The following is a 17983-nucleotide window of genomic DNA, read 5'->3' as shown; positions in this document are numbered from 1 at the left end:
TGGTATTAGAGTAATGTTGGCCTCGTAAAGTGAGTTAGGAAGCATTCCTCCCTCTTCAGTTTTTTGGAAGAGTTTGAAAAGGATAGGTAGCAGATTTTCTTTGAATGTTTGGTAGAATTCACCAGTGAAGCTGTCTGGTCCTGGACTTTTGTTTGCTGGGAGATTTTGATTAGTGTTTCAATCTCTTAACTAGTGATTGGCCTATTCAGATTTGTTTTATTCAGTATTTAGTCTTGGAAGGTTGTATGATTCTAAGAATTTGTCCATTTCTTCTAGGTTGTCCAATTTGTTGGCATATTGCTGTTCATAATATTCTCTTATAATCCTTTGTATTTCTGTACTATCCATTGTTATTTCTTACCTTTCATCTCTGATTTATCAGAGCCTTCTCTTTTTTCTTAGTGAGTCTAGCTAAAGGTTTGTTGATTTTATCTTTTAAAAGAACCAGCTCTTAGTTTCATTGATCTTTTCTGTTGTCCTTTTAGTTTCATTTATTTCTCCCCTGATCTCTTTTATTTTCTTCTTTCTACTGACTTTGGGATTTGTTTGTTCTTTTTCTCATTCCTTTAGGTGTAAGTTTATTTATTTGAGATTTTTTCTTGTTACTTGAGGTAGCCCTATATTGCTGTAAATGTTCCTCTAAGCACTGCTTTTGCTGTATCCCATAGATTTTGGTATGTTGTATTTTCATTTTCATTTCTATTCAGGTATTTTTTAATTTCTTCTTTGAGTTTTTCATTGATCCAGTAGTTGTTCAGTAGCCTGTTGTTCAGTCTCCACGTATTTCTGATTTTACCAGTTTTCTTCTTAGAGTTGATTTCTAATTTCATACAACTGTGATCAGTAAAGATGCTTGATATGATTTCAGTCTTAAGTTTATTGATGCTTGTTTTGCATCCCAACATATGGTCTGTCCTTAAGTATGTTGCATGTCCACTTGAGAGAAATGTGTATTCTGCTGCATTTGGGTGGAATGTTCTATAAAAACATAGCAAATCAATCTGGTCTAGTGCTTCACTTAAGGCCACTGTTTCCTTTTTGACTTTCTGTCTGGATGATTTATCTATTGATGTAAGTGGGGTGTTAAAGTCCCTTACTATTATTGTGTTCCTGTCAATTTCTCCTGTTAGGTCTGTTAATAATTGCTGTATATATTTTGTGCTCCTATGTTAGGTGCATTTACATTAATAACTGTTATGTCTTCTTGATGAATTATCTCCTTTATCATTATTAATGTCCGTCTTTGTCTCTTGTTACCTTTTTTGGCTTGAAGTCTATTTTGTCTGATGTGATTATGGCTATGTGTGCTTTCTTTTGGCTGCCATTTGCTTGTAGTATTATCTTCTATCCCTTCACTTTTGAGCCCAAGTTTGTCTTTAGAGCTGAGATGAGTCTCTTGGAGATAGCATATAGTTGGGTCGTGTTTTATAGTGCATCTGTGCACTCTGTGTCTGAATTGGGGAATTCATTCCATTTACATTTAGGATGATTATTAATAAATGAGAACTTAGTATTGCCATTTTATGCTTTGTTTTCTGGTTGCTCTCTATCTTCATTGTCTCTTTTTCCTTATGTTTCTGTCTGCCATTTTCCTTTGGTGGTCTTCTATGTTTTCTCAGTTTCCTCTTTTTCTATATTTTGTGTCTATGTTCTGGATTTGTGTTTTGTGGTTAACATGAGGTTTGTATAAAATGTCTCATAGGTAAAATAGTCCTTTTTGTGATGACAGCATCTTGTCTTCATTTGCCTACATGGGTTCTGTCCTTTTCCTCTCCCCTGCTGCCTTTGTTTTTGTTGTCTCAGATTATCCTTTTCTATATTGTGAGTTCGTTACCAAATTAAGTAGCTATAGTTATGTTTGCTGCTTTTTTTCCTCTTTAACCTTTATTCTATAATGTGTTAAAAAACCTATTCTGATGTAGAGTTGAAATGTTCAGATTTATCACTTTATGCAAAGTTTTGTGTACTCTTGCCTTTTGTTTCTGGTAGAAGAGCTCCTTTCAACATTTCTTGTAAGGCAGGTCTAGTGTTGATGAGCTCCCTCAGAGATGGGAAAGTCTTTATTTCTCCTTCATATCTGAATAACGTTGCTGGATAGAGTGTCCTTGGCTGACAGTATTTATCACTGAGAATTTTGAGGTGGTCATTTCATACTCGCCTGGACTGTAGAATTTCTGGTGAGAAATCTGCCCATTTCCTAGTGGTGGTTACTTTGTCAGTTATACATTTTTCCCTAGCTGCCTCTAAAATTCTTTGTCATTGACTTTTGACAGTTTAAATATAGAATGTCTTGGAGAAAGTCTTTTTGCATTGAGGTAATTAGGTGTTCTCTTAGCTTCATGGACTTGTATATCCAGTTCCTTCCCCAGGATTGGGAAGTTCTCAGCTATTATTTCTTTAGATAAACTCTCTGTTTCCTTCTCCCTCCCTTCTCCTTCTGGGATACTCATTATCCTAATGTTACCTTTCCTAAAAAGTTGGATAGTTCTTAGAGAATTTCCTCTTTTTAAAAAATATTTATTATTAATTTTTATTGAAGAATATTTGATTTACAATGTTGTGTTAGTTTCTGCTGTACAGCAAAGTGAATCAGTTATACATATACATATATTCACTCTTTTTTAGATTCTTTTCCCATATAGGTTATTACAGAGTATTGAGTAGAGTTCCCTGTGCTGTACAGTAGGTTCTTATTAGTTATCTGTTTTATATATAGTAGTGTGTTTATGTCAATCCCAATCTCCCAATTTATCTGTCCCTTCCCCCTTTCCCCCTTGATAACCATAAGTTTGTTTTCTACATCTGTGACTCTATTTTTGTTCTGTAAATAAGTTCATTTGTACCATGTTTTTAGATTCCACATATGTGATACCATATGATATTTGTCTTTGTCTGACTTCACTTAGTATGACAATCTCTAGGTCCATCCATGTCATTGCAAATGGCATTCTTTCTTTTTTATTTTTCAATTTTTTTTGGATCTTCATTATTTATAGATTTCTATCTGCAGGCTTACTAATTCTCTGTTCCATGGGGTCTGCTCTGTTTTTAGTGCTTTCTAATGCAGTCTTCATTTTGATTATTGAGTTCCTCATCTCCAGAATTTGTTTGGTTCTTTTACCTTTCAATCTTTTTGGTGAAGTATTCCTTCTTGTCATTAATTTTATTCCTGAGGTCATTTCAGAGTTTTCATGAAGCTTGTTAGTTTCTTCGTGGCAGCTATTTTGACTTTTCTATCAGTTAGATCACAATATTACATGCCTTTAAGTTTGGTTTCTGGAGAATTGTCATTCTCTTTTTGTGATATAGTGCAGGGGTCCCCAACCCCCAGGCCACAGACTGGTACCAGTCCGCAGCCTGTTAGGAACTGGGCTGCACAGCAGGAAGTGAGTGCTGGCCAAGGGAGCGAAGCTTCATCTGTATTTACAGCTGCTTCGCATTGCTCGCCTTACTGCCTGAGCTCCGCCTCCTGTCAGATCAGCAGCGGCATTAGATTCTCATAGGAGCGTGAACCCTACTGTGAACTGTGCATGTGAGGGATCTAGGTTGCACGCTCCGTATGAGAATCTAATGCCTGATGATCTGAGCAGAGGCAGTGATGCTAGTGCTGGGGAGTGGCTGCAAATACCGATTATCATTAGCAGAGAGGTTTGACTGCACAGGGACCATAATAAATCAATTGCTTGCAGACTCATATCAAAACCCTATCAGTGAGTGGCAAGTGACAATTAAGCTGCATCTTATGGAGTAGACTGGAAATAAGCAACACACTTCAGGTGTCACTGTCTCCCATCACCCCCAGGCAAGACCTCTAGTTGCAGGAAAACAAGCTCAGGGCGCCCACTGATTCTGCATTATGGTGAGTTGTAAAATTATTTCTTTATATATTACAAAGTCATAATAGTAGAAATAAAGTACACAATAAATGTAATGTGCTTGAATCATCCTGAAACCATTCCCATTCCCACCCAGCCCCGGTCCATGGAAAAATTGTCTTCCACAAAACTGGTCCCTGATGCCAAAAAGGTTGGGGACTGCTGATATAGTGTTACTGTGGTTCTTCATGGTACTTGATGACTTGTTCCTCTGCTGGTGCATTTGAAATAGCAAACATCTTTCTTCTTTAAAGTTATTGGTTTTAGTTTTGGTTTTCTCATTCTAATGATTCAACAGGTTAGAAATTAGAGTCCTTTCTTTTGTTTTCCAGTGGGTGACACTATGACACAAGTTTTTTGTTTTTCTTACCTTAGCTGTCTCTGGTTATATTTGAGAGTTGGCACTTTCCACCCTCTACCACCTGTCATAGGTGTTGCCAGTTGACCTTGTTGCTGCTTGTGCCTCGAGGGTTGTTGGTGCCTTGCTGCTGCGGTATTGCTGGCATTGCCACCAGGGGCACTGGGATGGTAAGCGCTTCTGCTGTGTCCAGGATCTCCCAAGCCACAGGCTCTGCTGCTGGGGGGAGGGGAATGGGGAGGAGCTGGGGCAAGGTTGCCTCTGCTGTGTCTGGGGTTGTCGTGTTTGCAGGCACCACTGCTCTGAGCAAGGGGTCAGAGTGGTGAGTGCCTCTGTGGCTGGAGGAATGTGGTCATAGGCCCCTCTGCTGCTGCTGCCCAATTACCATGGCCTGGAGTGCCAATGTGGCCAGGTGTCTGGAGTCATGTGTGCTACCTCCTCTGCTGTTACTGGGCTCCCTGGGGCTGTGGGCTCTGCTGCCACAACCAGGTAGCTGGGATTGCAGGCACTGCCTTTGCTCTTTTTCTGGTTCTGTCTTCTCTATGTGTTCCAGTCTACCCACCTTTAGATGTACAGATGTGTGGATCTCTGGCATCCTGATGTGTTGGGCAGAGGTACCTTTGTTGAGGGCAGATGTTTTAGTGGTTGCAGATTGAAGGGGAGAGACAAAGGGAGCATCTTAATCCACCATGATGTTTTCAGTATCACTTATTACTGGTAATGTTAATCTTGATCATTTGGTTAATGTGGTGTCTTCTAGGTTTCTCCACTGTAAAGTTATTTTTTCTTTATTAGCTCTGAGACTGGGGTTGTTTGTTTTTGTAGCTTTTCAAAGTCTGGATTCTGCTGATTGAATTTCCATAGTGATATTTAACATATTCTGTAAATTGGGTTAAATGTAGAGGATAGTCAGTGCAGATAGATTTTCTGTGTTAAGTACTTCCATCAGGAGGCCCATAATATCTGGTTGTTTCTCTTCTTGAGTTATTCCTTTAGTTTTTTAAGTCCCAAAGCTGGTTTAAAAAAAAATCTAATACAGTTCATTTTTATTCTTAAAAAAGTCTTTGCCTGCATTTTGCTAATACTTTGCTTTAGAGGTAATTTTATTAGATGGACAGTTTATTTTTATCTTTTAAGTTAAAGTCATGTTATAAAAGATTCTATCTACTTTGTTACCAGTAATTTAATGGTAATCAATTGGATTCAGACTATAGACAAGTTTAATACATAAAGAATAAGAAAGTACAGTGAAGGCATAACTAGTCTCTTAAAATATTTCTAATTATTGTCACTGATAAGACTAGGTACTCTGGTACTCTAGGTTCTCTGCCTTTTTAAAAACTCTAGTGAGAAAGAGAATTAGCAAGCCACACTTCAATTTGTTACCATAGCATGAAGGGTAGTTTTTCCTGTTACAAGCCTTTCCTAACATCATATTTCTGTAGTTTACTGCTGTATTCGTTTCCTGGAGCTGCTGTAACAAATTAGCACAACTTGGTGACTTAAAACAACAGAATTTTATTCTCATACTGTTCTGGAGGCTCTATGTCCTAATCAAGATGTTGGAGGTTCTCAGGGAGAAACCGTGCTTTGCTTCTCCTAGCTTCTGGTGGGTGAAGGCATTCCTTGACGTGTTGCCATGTTATTCCAAACTGTCTCCATCTTCACAATACCTTCTCCTCTGGTGTGTCTAATTTCTCTCAGTCTCTCTCCTTTATGAACATTTGTGATGGTATGTAGAGCCCACCAGGATAATCTCCTCAGCTCAAAGATTCGTAATTTAAATACATCTGCAAACCCTTTACCATATAAGGTAACACAGGTTTCAGGAATCAGGACTTGTTATCTTTGGAGGACACCATTCAACCCACTACATCTTCTCTCACCATACTCAAAGAGTCTTCCTTTGATGGCTTTCTGCTACCTGAGGAAGCACTGTGCATTCTTTTTGGTTCAAGAGATCAAATCATAGGAGTCTTCTAACTTTAGGAAAATTCTGGAATAGCTTTATTCTTAGAGGCTAGCATGACAAGCTTGAAACCAAAGGGTGCTGTAGCTCATATGAGATGTTTTTCTATTCTGTCTTTCTCCCTCTAGGTAGGTTTTCTTGGCAGGGGATCTAGTCAGAAAATTAATATTTTATTGCTGCTTCTCCCTGTATCTGGACACATACAAATTGTCTTAAAGTTGTTGGGGTTTTTGTTTGTTTTACATTTTTCTTGTATCCTGTCAATAGAGGAATGTTGAAAGTGCATGGGGCAGACTGGTAGGCAATAGAGGGTGACAGCAGGGGGGAAGGGTATTCTTTTTCCCTGCTCTGACAATCTTTACACTCAAAATGTTCACTGATCTTTCCTCTTAGATCTTTTTTTTTTTTTTTTTGGCATTTTATCAAACCAATATGGGCTTGAATTATCAGATTTTTAAAAATCGAGATATAATTGACATGTAGTTGGCCCTCTGTATCTGTGAGTTCTGCAATTACTAATACAAAGGGCCGACTGTACTACACCATTTTATATAAGGGACTTGAGCATCCTTGGATTTTGGTATCCACAGCGGGTCCTGCAACCAATACCCTGTGGATACCAAGGGATGATTGTATAACATTGTATTAGTTTTAGGTCTACAACATAATGATTTAATGTACGTATATATTGTGAAATGACTACCAGAATAAGTTGGTTAACATCCATCACCACACATTTACATTTTTTCTAGTGACGAAAATTTTTATGATTTACTCTTTAACAACTTTCAAATATACAGTACAGTATTGTTAACTATGGTTACCATGTATACATTACATGTCAAGGACTTATTTATCTTATAACTGGAAGTTTGTACCTTTTGACTACCTTCACCCATTTCCTCCTTTCTCTGCCCAGCTCCTTCCCTCTAGTAACTACAAATTTGTTCTCTGAGTTTTTCTATCTGACTTATTTCACTTAGCACAATGCCCCCATGTTGTTGCAAATAGCTTAATGATATTCCTTTGTGTGTGTGCGTGTATATATATCATATTATATGTGGTATTATATATATATAAAATCACATATACCACATTTTCTTTATCCAGGAAGAGACTGTCCTTTCTCCATTGTATAGTTGTGGCTCTTTTGTCATAAATTAGTTGACCACATATGCACGGATTTACTCCTGGGCTATTTCTGTTCCATTGATCTGTTTCTGTTTTTTATTGCAATACCATACTGTTTTGATTACTAAAGCTATGTAATATAGTTTGAAAGCAGGAAGTGTAATGCCTCTTGCTTTGTTCTTCTTTCTCAAGATTGCTTTGGCTATTTGGGGTATTTTGTGGTTCCATACAAATATTAGTATTGTTTACTGTATTTCTGTTAAAAAATAATGCCATTGGAATCTTGATAGGGGTTGCATTGGATACATAGATTGCTCTGGGTAGTATGGATTTTAACAATATTCTAGTCCGTGAGCATGGAGTATCTCTTCATTTGTGCATTCTTCCATTTCTTTCATCCATGTCTTACAGTTTTCAGTATACCAGTCTTTCAGCTCCTTGGTTAAATTTATTCCTAAGTATTTTATATTTTATTCTTTTTGATCCAGTTGTAAATGGGATTGTCTTAATTTTTCTAATAGTTTGTTACTAGTGTATAAAAATACAGCTAATTTTTGTATATGGATTTTGTATCCTGCAACTTTACCAAATTCATGTATAAGGTTTTTTCTTGGAGTCTTTAAGGTTTTCTATGTATGTCATTTACAAATAATGACAGCTTTACTACTTTTTTTTTATTTGGATGCCTTTTCTTTTTTTTTTCTTTTTGTTCTGATTGCTCTGGCTCGGACTTCTAGTAGTATGTTGAATAAAAGTGGCAAGAGTGGACATCCTTCTATTATTGCTGATCTTAGAGGACAAGCTTTCAGTTTTTCATCACTGAGTATGATATTAACTGTGGGCTTGTCATATATGGCCTTTATTATGTTGAGGCATGTTCCCTCTGTACCCAGTTGTTGAGAGTTTTCGTCATAATTGAATTTGAATTTTGTCAAATGCTTTTTCGGCATCTACTCAGATAATCATATGATTTTTATCCTTAGTTTTGTTAATGTGGTGTATCACATTGATTGTTTTGCTGATGTTGAACCATCTCATCCCAGGGATAAATCACATTTGATCATGGTGTATGATCCTTTTAGTGTATTGTTATATTGGGCTTGCTAATATTTTGTTGAGAATTTTTGCATTTATGTTTATGAGGAATATTGGTCTGTAATTTTCTTTTCTTGTTTGTTTTGTCTAGTTTCAGTATCAGAGTAATAGTGCTGGTCTCGTAAAATGAGTTTGGAAGTGTTCTCTTCTGTCTTTTGGAAGGGTTTGAAAAGGATTGGTATTAATTCTTTAAATGTTTGGTTGAATTTACCAGTAAATCCATTTGGACTTACGTTTTTTGGGAGGTTTGTGATTACTGATTCAATCACCTTATTTCTAATTGGTCTGTTCCGATTTTCTATTTGTTCATGATTCAGTCTTATTTAGTAGGTTTTATGTTTCTAGGAATTTATCCATTCCTTGTAGGTTGTCTAAATTGTTAATGGATAATTGTACATTGTAGTCTCTGATGATCCTTTGCATTTCTATGGGAACAGTTGTATTGTCTCCTCTTTCATGTCTAATATCATTTGAATCTTCTTCTTTCCTTAGTGAATCTAGCTAAAGGTATGTGTACTTGGTTTATCTTTTCAAAAAATCAGCTTAGTTTCATTGAACTTTTGTCCTTTCTCATCTTTATTTTATTTATTTCTGCTCTGATCTTTGTTATTTTCTTCCTTCTACCAACTTTAGGCTTAGGTTTTTCTTTTTCTCGTTCCTTCAGGTATATAGTTAGGTTTTTTATTGAGGTGCTTCTTTTTTCTTAATGTAGTCATTTATCACTGTGAACTTCCCTCTTAGAACTGCTTTTGCTTCATCCTATACATTTGCTGCATCCTATACATTTTGGTGTGTTGTATTTCCATTTTTGTTTGTCTCAAGATATTTTTTGATTTCTTCTTTGACCCATTGGTTGTTCAGTTTCATGGTGTTTAATCACCACATATTTATGAATTTTCCAGTTTTCTTTTTGGAATTGATTTCTAGTGTAATAATACCATTGTGGTTGGAAGAGATGCTTGATATGATTACAGTCTTCTTAATCTGTGTCCTAACATAAGATCTATCCTGCAAAATGTGTCATGTGTGCTTAAGAAGAATGTATACTATGCTGCTTTTGAATGAAATGTTCTGTAAATGTTTGTTAAAATGCTTGTTACACCAGATGGACTTGAATGTTTTCTTACTGATTTTCTGTCTGGATTATTTGTACATTGATGAAAGTATGGTACTAAAGCCCCCTACTATTATTGTATTTCCTGTCTCTCTCGTTAGATCTGTTAATATTTGCTGCATACATATTAAAAATGTCATTCTTTTTTGGATGGACCCCCTTTTCATTATACAGTGACCTTCCTTGTCTCTCTTTTAGTCTTTGTCTTAGTCTGTTTTATCTGATGTTAAGTATAGCTACCCCAGCTTTCTTTTGGTTTCCACTTGCATGGAATATCTTTTTCCATGTGTCTGTTTGTGTCCTTAAAGCTGAATTGAGTCTCCTGTAAGCAGCATATAGTTATGTCTGTTTTTTTAATCCATTCAGCTACTCTGTGTCTTTTGATTGAATAATTTAGTTCATGACATTTAAAATAATTATTGATAGATATGGACTTACTATTGACAGAGAAGCAAAAGCTGAAAGAGTTCATCACTATTAGACCAGCCTTACAAGCTTCTTTCATAGAGATACTGACAACCTGTGGCAGGGCAATGGGAGCATGCCAGGATGGTGCCCACCTATTTGCAGATCCTCAGTGCTGGGTTGGGGTTAATAGGGAGATTGTGTCTCAGCCTCTCTTACCTTTTTCAGTGTGGATTTTTTCTTATTTACCCAATATGTAAGAGTCGTGCAGCTAGTTTCTGGATTTTTTTCAGAGGAAATTGTTCTATGTATAGCTGTAGATTTGGTGTTTGTGGGAAGAGAAGAGTTCAGGAGCCTTCTTTGTTGTCATCTTGAATTGGGACCTCCTCCTCACACTTCTGTGTGAAATGCATTTCTAGTTTTCTCAAGAAACATAAGAATTTAAGATAAGCATTAGAGTGTTACCTTAATTATTATAAATTATACCCCAGTGAAATGTTCTAGAATTTTGTATACTTAAATTTATAAGTGTAAAATTATGAAAATTTCCAAAATATAGGAAGAAGAAAATTGTATAAAATACATTCATATATCCACCACCCAGATTTAACAAATACTGACATATTACAGTATTTGCTTAAGTCAGTCTTTTAAAAAGCAAATAGAATACTAAAAGTACAGCTAAAACTTTACCCCAGTCTTTGCCTCAAAAAACAAGGAAGGGGGAAATCAGTATCCTGACATTGGTGTCTGTTGTTTCCATGCTTGTTTTCATACAGTTTGAACATATGTATATAACACTAAAGAATATATATTTTCTATACATATGGTCATACTATATAAGTTTTTTTTAAGATTTTTACCTTATGGGTCCTTTTCAACAATCTGGCTACTGTATGCCCAGGTGTGGCTTCATTTTGTTTTTATCTTGCTTGGGGCTTGCTAAGCTTTTTGAACCTGTACATTTATTTTTCAAAAACAATTTTTGCCTCATTTTATTCTGGGATTCCATTTAAACACAGTTTTGACATTGTCCCGCAGATAATTGATCTTAAGTTCTTTTTTTTTTTTAACATCTTTATTGGAGTATAATTGCTTTACAATGGTGTGTTAGTTTCTGCTTTATAAAAAAGTGAATCAGTTATACATCTACATATGTCCACATACCTCTTCCCTCTTGCATCTCCCTCCCTCCCACCCTCCCTGTCCCACCCCTCTAGGTGGTCACAAAGCACCGAGCTGATCTCCTTGTGCTATGCGGCTGCTTTCCACTAGCTATCTATTTTACATTTGGTAGTGTATATATGTCCATGCCACTCTCTCACTTTCTCCCAGCTTACCCTTCCCCCTCCCCATATCCTCAAGTCCATTCTCTAGTAGGTCTGCATCTTTATTCCTGTCTTGCCCCTAGGTTCTTCTGACCAATTTTTTTTCTTTTTTTAGATTCCATATATATGTGTTAGCATATGGTATTTCTTTTTCTCTTTCTGACTTACTTCACTCTGTATGACAGACTCTAGGTCCATCCACCTCACTACAAATAACTCAGTTTCGTTTCTTTTTATGGCTGAGTAATATTCCATTGTATATATGTGCCACATCTTCTTTATCCATTCATCTGTCGATGGACACTTAGGTTGCTTCCATGTCCTGGCTATTGTAAATAGAGCTGCAGTGAACATTTTGGTACATGACTCTTTTTGAATTATGGTTTTCTCAGGGTATATGCCCAGTAGTGGGATTGCTGGGTCGTATGGTAGTTCTATTTTTAGTTTTTTAAGGATCCTCCATACTGTTCTCCATAGTGGCTGTATCAATTTACATTCCCACCAACAGTGCAAGAGGGTTCCCTTTTCTCCACACCCTCTCCAGCATTTATTGTTTGTAGATTTTTTGATGATGACCATTCTGACCAGTGTGAGATGATATCTCATTGTAGTTTTGATTTGCATCCCTCTAATGATTAATGATGTTGAGCATTCTTTCATGTGTTTGTTGACAATCTGTATATCTTCTTTGGAGAAATGTCTATTTAGGTCTTCTGCCCATTTTTCGATTGAGTTGTTTGTTTTTTTGATATTGAGCTGCATGAGTTGCTTGTATGTTTCAGAGATTAATCCTTTGTCAGTTGCTTCATTTGCAAATATTTTCTCCCATTCTGAGGGGTTGTCTTTTTGACTTGTTTATGGTTTCCTTTGCTGTGCAAAAGCTTTTAAGTTTCATTAGGTCCCATTTGTTTATTTTTGTTTTTATTTCCATTTCTCTAGGAGATGGGTGAAAAAGGATCTTGCTGTGATTTATGTCATAGAGTGTTCTGCCTATGTTTTCCTCTAAGAGTTTTATGGTGTCTGGCCTTAAATTTTGGTCTTTAATTCATTTTGAGTTTATTTTTGTGTATGGTTTTAGGGAGTGTTCTAATTTCCTTCTTTTACATGTAGCTGTCCAGTTTTCCCAGCACCACTTATTGAAGAGGCTGTCTTTTCTCCACTGTATATTCTTGCCTCCTTTATCAAAGATAAGGTGATGATATGTGTGTGGGTTTATCTCTGGGCTTTCTATCCTGTTCCATTGATTTATATTTCTTTTTTTGTGCCAGTACAATACTGTCTTGATTCCAATATCACTGGTGAACATAGATGCAAAAATCCTCAACAAAATACTTGCAAACAGAATCCAACAGCGCATTAAAAGGATCATACACCATGATCAAGTGGGGTTTATCCCAGGAATGCAAAGATTCTTCCATATATGCAAATCAATCAATGTGATACACCATTTTAACAAATTGAAGGAGAAAAACCATATGATCATCTCAATAGATGCAAAGCTTTCGACAAAATTAAACACCCAGTTATGATAAAAACCCTCCAAAAAGTAGGCATAGAGGGAACTTTCCTCAACATAATAAAGGCCATATATGACAAACCCACAGCCAACATCGTCCTCAATGGTGAAAAACTGAAACCATTTCCACTAAGATCAAGAACAAGACAAGGTTGCCCACTCTCACCACTATTATTCAACATAGTTTTGGAAGTTTTAGCCACAGCAGTCGGAGAAGAAAAAGAAATAAAAGGAATCCAAATCAGAAAAGAAGAAGTAAAGTTGTCACTGTTTGCAGATGACATGATACTATACATAGAGAATCCCAAAGATGCTACCAGAAAACTACTAGAGCTAATCAATGAATTTGGTAAAGTAGCAGGATACAAAATTAATGCACCGAAATCTCTTGCATTCCTATACACTAATGATGAAAAATCTGAAAGTGAAATTAAGAAAACACTCCCGTTTACCACTGCAACAAAAAGAATAAAATATCTAGGAATAAACCTACCTAAGGAGACAAAAGACCTGTATGCAGAAAATTATAGGACACTGATGAAAGAAATTAAAGATGGTACAAATAGATGGAGAGATATACCATGTTCTTGGATTGGAAGAATCAACATTGTGAAAATGACTCTACTACCCAAAGCAATCTACAGATTCAATGCAATCCCTATCAAACTACCACTGGCATTTTTCACAGAACTAGAACAAAAATCACACAATTTGTATGTAAACACAAAAGACCCTGAATAGCCAAAGCAATCTTGAGAAAGAAAAACGGAGCTGGAGGAATCAGGCTCCCTGACTTCAGACTATACTACAAAGCAAGACAGTATGGTACTGGCACAAAAACAGAAATATAGATTAAGTTCATTTTTTAATAGTTTTTCACTTTCAGGTTGCATAATTTCTACTGACATACTTTCAAGTTCATTGAATCTTTCTTTTCTCATCTCTAGTATGCTGTTAAGCCCATTCAGTGAGGATTTTTAAATTTCAGATAACTGCATTTTAGAGTTCTAGAGTTTTCATTTGGTTTCTACAGTTTCTCATTTTCTGCTGAGATTTCTCATCTATGAATTTATTCTGACATTTTCTTTTATGTATTTGAACATAAATAATAGCTGCTTCAAAATCTTTTGCTGCAGGCAATGTCTGAACCATTTCAGGCATTGCCTTTTCTCTTGATTATGGGTCACATTTTCTGTTTCTTCATGTTTCTTGTAATTTTGGATTTTTTTCTGGACACTGAATGATAGATACATTGTAGAGACATTATTCCACTATGTTCTTCCAAAGTGTATTGATTTTTGTTTTATCAAGCAGTTAACTTAGCAGAACTCAGATTCCAAACTCTTTGTCCCCCTTGACAAGAAGTGTCTATTTAGTTCTTTTTGCCTTAGCTGGGCTTGTAGTCTGTCGTGGGCATGCTTAGTTAAGGGGTTAGCCAGAGATTTTGGCAGAGCTTATTTGCAGAATTTGGGGTTCCCCTTTTGTAGTTCTTTTTCTGAGATTTCCCTTTCTTACTTTCCAACTGCTGCTGTTCTCCCACACTGTGCTCTGAGTCCTCAGTAACCTTGCAGCACCAACTGGCATCTTCCTTCAGGAAAAATGCCATAAAAGTGGCAATCTAACCCTGTGTTCCCTGTCATTCTCCATTCTGTCATCTCCTTTCTACTTTCTGATTTGGTTGCTCTCCAGTGTCTTGGGATTGTTGTTTGATTATATTTTGTGTAGACTTTGTTATCTGCAGGAGGGTTGGTCTGATAGAAGGTACTCCACTATTAATGGGAGTAGAACTCCTTGCATAGCTTTTTTTTTAATGTGGTAAAAATACATATAACATAAAATTTACCACTTCAGCCTTTTTTAAGTGTACCACTCAGAGGCATTAATTGCATTTACAGTCTTGTTCATCGGTTACCGCTGTCTATACCCAAAACTTTTTCTTACCCAAACAAACTCTGTGCCCCAAAAGCAGTACATCCCCACTCCCTCTCCCCCAGCCCCTGGTGTCCTCTATAAATTTGCCTATTCTACATATTTCACATGAGTGGAATCCTGCAATATTTGTTTTTTTGTGTCTGGCTTATTTCAGTTTTAGCATAATGTTTTCAAGTTTCATCTGTGTTGTAGAATGTATCAGAATTCTTTTTAAGTGTGAATAATATTCCATTATATGTCCATACCACATTTTATTTATCCATCTGTTGATGGATATGTTTCCACATATTTGCTGTTGTGAATAATGAGTGTAATGAGTGCTGTTATGAACATGGATGTACAAGTATCTGAGTTCCTGCTTTCATTTATTTGGGGTATATACCTGTAAGTGGAATTGCTGGATCATATGGTAATTCTTTAACATCTTGAGGAACTGCCAAACTGTTTTCCACAGTGGCTATACCATTTTATATTCCCACTAGCAATGTACAAGTTTCCAGTTTCTTCAAATTCTTGCCCATATGTGTTATTTTCCTTTTATTTATTATCTATTATTATAGTCATCCTAGTGGGTATTAAGTGGTATCTCATTGTGATTTGGATTTTCATTTCTCTAATGACTAATTATGTTGAGTATCTTTTCATGTCCTTGTTGATGGTTTATATATCTTTGGAGAAATGTCTACTCAAGTCTTTTGCCCATTTTTTGAGTTGTCTTTTTATTGTTGAGTTGTAGGAATTCTTGATATATTCTGGTTATTAAATGCTTATCAGACATATAGTTTGCAAATATTTTTTCCCATTCTGCAGTTTCGTTTCACTCTGAGTGTCTTCTGATGCACAGAAGTTTTTAATTTTGATGAAATCCAATTTATCTAGTTTTTCTTTTGTTGCTTATGCTTTTGGTGTCATATCTTAGACTCGTTGCCAAATCCAAGGTCATGAAAATTTACCCCTGTTTTCTTCCAGGAGTTTTATGGTTTTAGCTCTTATGTTTGTTTTTCATCCATTTTGTGTTAATTTCTGTATATGGTGGGAGGTAGGGATGCAGCTTTACTCTTTTGCATGTGGAAATCCAATTTTCCCAGGAGTACCTGTTGAAGAGATATTCTTTCCCCCATTGATGGACTTGACACCATTGTCAAAAGTCAGTTGGCCATATATGTAAGGGTTTATTTCTGGATGCTCAGTTCTATTCCATTGGTCTATATATATCTACCCTAAAGCCAGTAAGTTTTGAAATTGGGAACTGTGTATGCTCCAACTTTGTTTCTTTTTCAAGATTGTTTTGGCTCTTCAAGGCCTCTCACATTTTCATACGAATTTGAGTATTGGTTTTTCTATTTCTACAAATGAATAAATTTTTTTAACTTGCTTTTTGGATTCTGATTATTTTAGAGATTTATTCATGTTAATACAGACATTGAATTCACTTAATGGATTATAAAGAAGTGTCTAAATAAACACTTTATTAATAAACAATGTTTTGCTTTTATAAGGAATGCCACAATGAACATTCTTTGAATGCCTCTTGTCCACATGCTGGAAAGTGTCTTTAGGACAGTAGTTCTCAACCTGGGCAGCTTTGCTTGCAAGGAAACATTTGGCAGTCTTTGGAGACATTTTTGATTATCAAGACTAAGAGGAGGGGTGCTGTAGGCATCTAGTGGGTAGAGACCAGGGACACTATTAAACATCCTACAATGCAGAAACAGATTCCCACCCACCCTATTACAAAGTATTATCCAAATTATACAATTACTTTGAAGTGGAATTTATAAAGCCCTAGGGTGTGTGCAATTTTTTGGTATTATATGAAATGGGTTTCTGTAAAATGTGACAAAGATATTATTTCCAATTCAAATAAAGGTTTGGGATATCTGAAATTAAAGTTTCTTTGGTGATGCTGGTATCTAACAGTTAGTTATAAGCAATTAACTAATTTGTTTACTTACCCAGAGGGTGCACATAATTTAACTTCATGGACTGAAATACAGTGGTACTTCCTGCCTGATTAAAATATTGGTTTTAGAGTGAGAATCTGCTTTTAATTAATCTGTGCTAGGTAATGGTAGTTGGAATATTAAGTTGAAAGTGAAGACAATGAGAGAAAAATTACAGTGTGAAAAATGTAGAATTTTTTTCTGGCAAAGATGGTTGTTAAATATTGAAAGCTTAAAGGTTTGAAAAATTTTTCTAAGTGCGATTTAAATTCGTTTTTAAATTGAAGACAGGGGAATGAACCTAAAGAATTTTGAGACCCACTTTTAAGCCTATAAGACCCATGGCTCCCCCTTTGAAAATCTGATGAAAGTTATGGCCCCAGAACTACGTGCATGTTTGTGTACATACAATTTTGTGTATGATTTTTGGGTGGTTCATGCATGCTCTCAAAGCCATTCATGGACCACTCCTACCTGCCTTGAACCTTCTAGGTTTCCAGATTCAGGACTTTGGTAATAAAACTCTTAAAATGCTAAAAATAAGATAGATGTATTTGAAATTATCACTGAATAGTAAAGACACAGCTCTATATTGTTCGTGTCTTATTTGCCAAATGCACAAGACTCAGTGATAGAATTCTTTAAGTAAGTTCTTCAACATTAAATGAATACAGATCTCATTTTAATATCTATAACCTTCAATCTTTTTCTTTTTACTAGGCATATGCAGCAGTGCTACAGCAACAAGCTAATGAAAACAGACACAATTCAACTGAAAAAGCATGTTTTGGAATCTTCCTACCAGAAGAAAGACTTAATGACTTTCGTGATGAACAAATTGGACAGTTGCAGGAGCTGATGCAAGAAGCTACTAAACCCAATAGGCAGTTTAGTATTACTGAGTCCAGGAAACCAAAATTTTAGTCTATACAATAAAGTTTAACAAAGCATTTCAAATTCAGAGCCCCTTATTTTAACTATCATTGGTTTTTAAAATTTATTTCTTAAGCTTTCAGGCTTTGAGAATGCCTGGTGTTAATGAAATATTCTTTTATCTGGGGATGAATGCTCTCTGTAATATACAGATCAGGATCATAAGTGGATGAAACTTTACATTATTGAAGTAACAGCATTTGCTGGATAGATTTGTTTTTTGGATTGAACAAGAAAGAATGGCTCTAAAATGGACAAGCTTGTGAAATTTTGCCAAAAATTTTTTTATGTATAAACTCGTTTTAATGCTATTCTTGTTCAAGCATTAGCTTCATGGCTTTAGCTTTATAAGTATATTATGATAATGATTGATAGATGTAGAAT

The 17983-nt window shown here is 35.8% G+C and overlaps 1 protein-coding gene across 1 annotated transcript in view; it reads left to right on the top strand.

Moving 5' to 3' along the window:
- The window catches only part of SDHAF3 (succinate dehydrogenase complex assembly factor 3), a 79289-nt gene extending 61666 nt beyond the window's left edge, over window positions 1–17623 (top strand). The window contains exon 2 of the mRNA XM_082398666.1: window positions 17387–17623. Coding sequence (XP_082254792.1) covers window positions 17387–17590 — 204 coding nt within the window. The 3' untranslated portion in view covers window positions 17591–17623. The remainder of the gene's footprint in view (window positions 1–17386) is intronic.
- Window positions 17624–17983: the final 360 nt, after the last annotated feature.

This window comes from Balaenoptera borealis (assembly GCF_965194805.1).
Source record: "Balaenoptera borealis genome assembly, chromosome: 7".
NCBI classification, from domain to species: Eukaryota; Metazoa; Chordata; class Mammalia; order Artiodactyla; family Balaenopteridae; genus Balaenoptera; species Balaenoptera borealis.
This window is presented reverse-complemented; position numbering and strand designations above follow the sequence as displayed.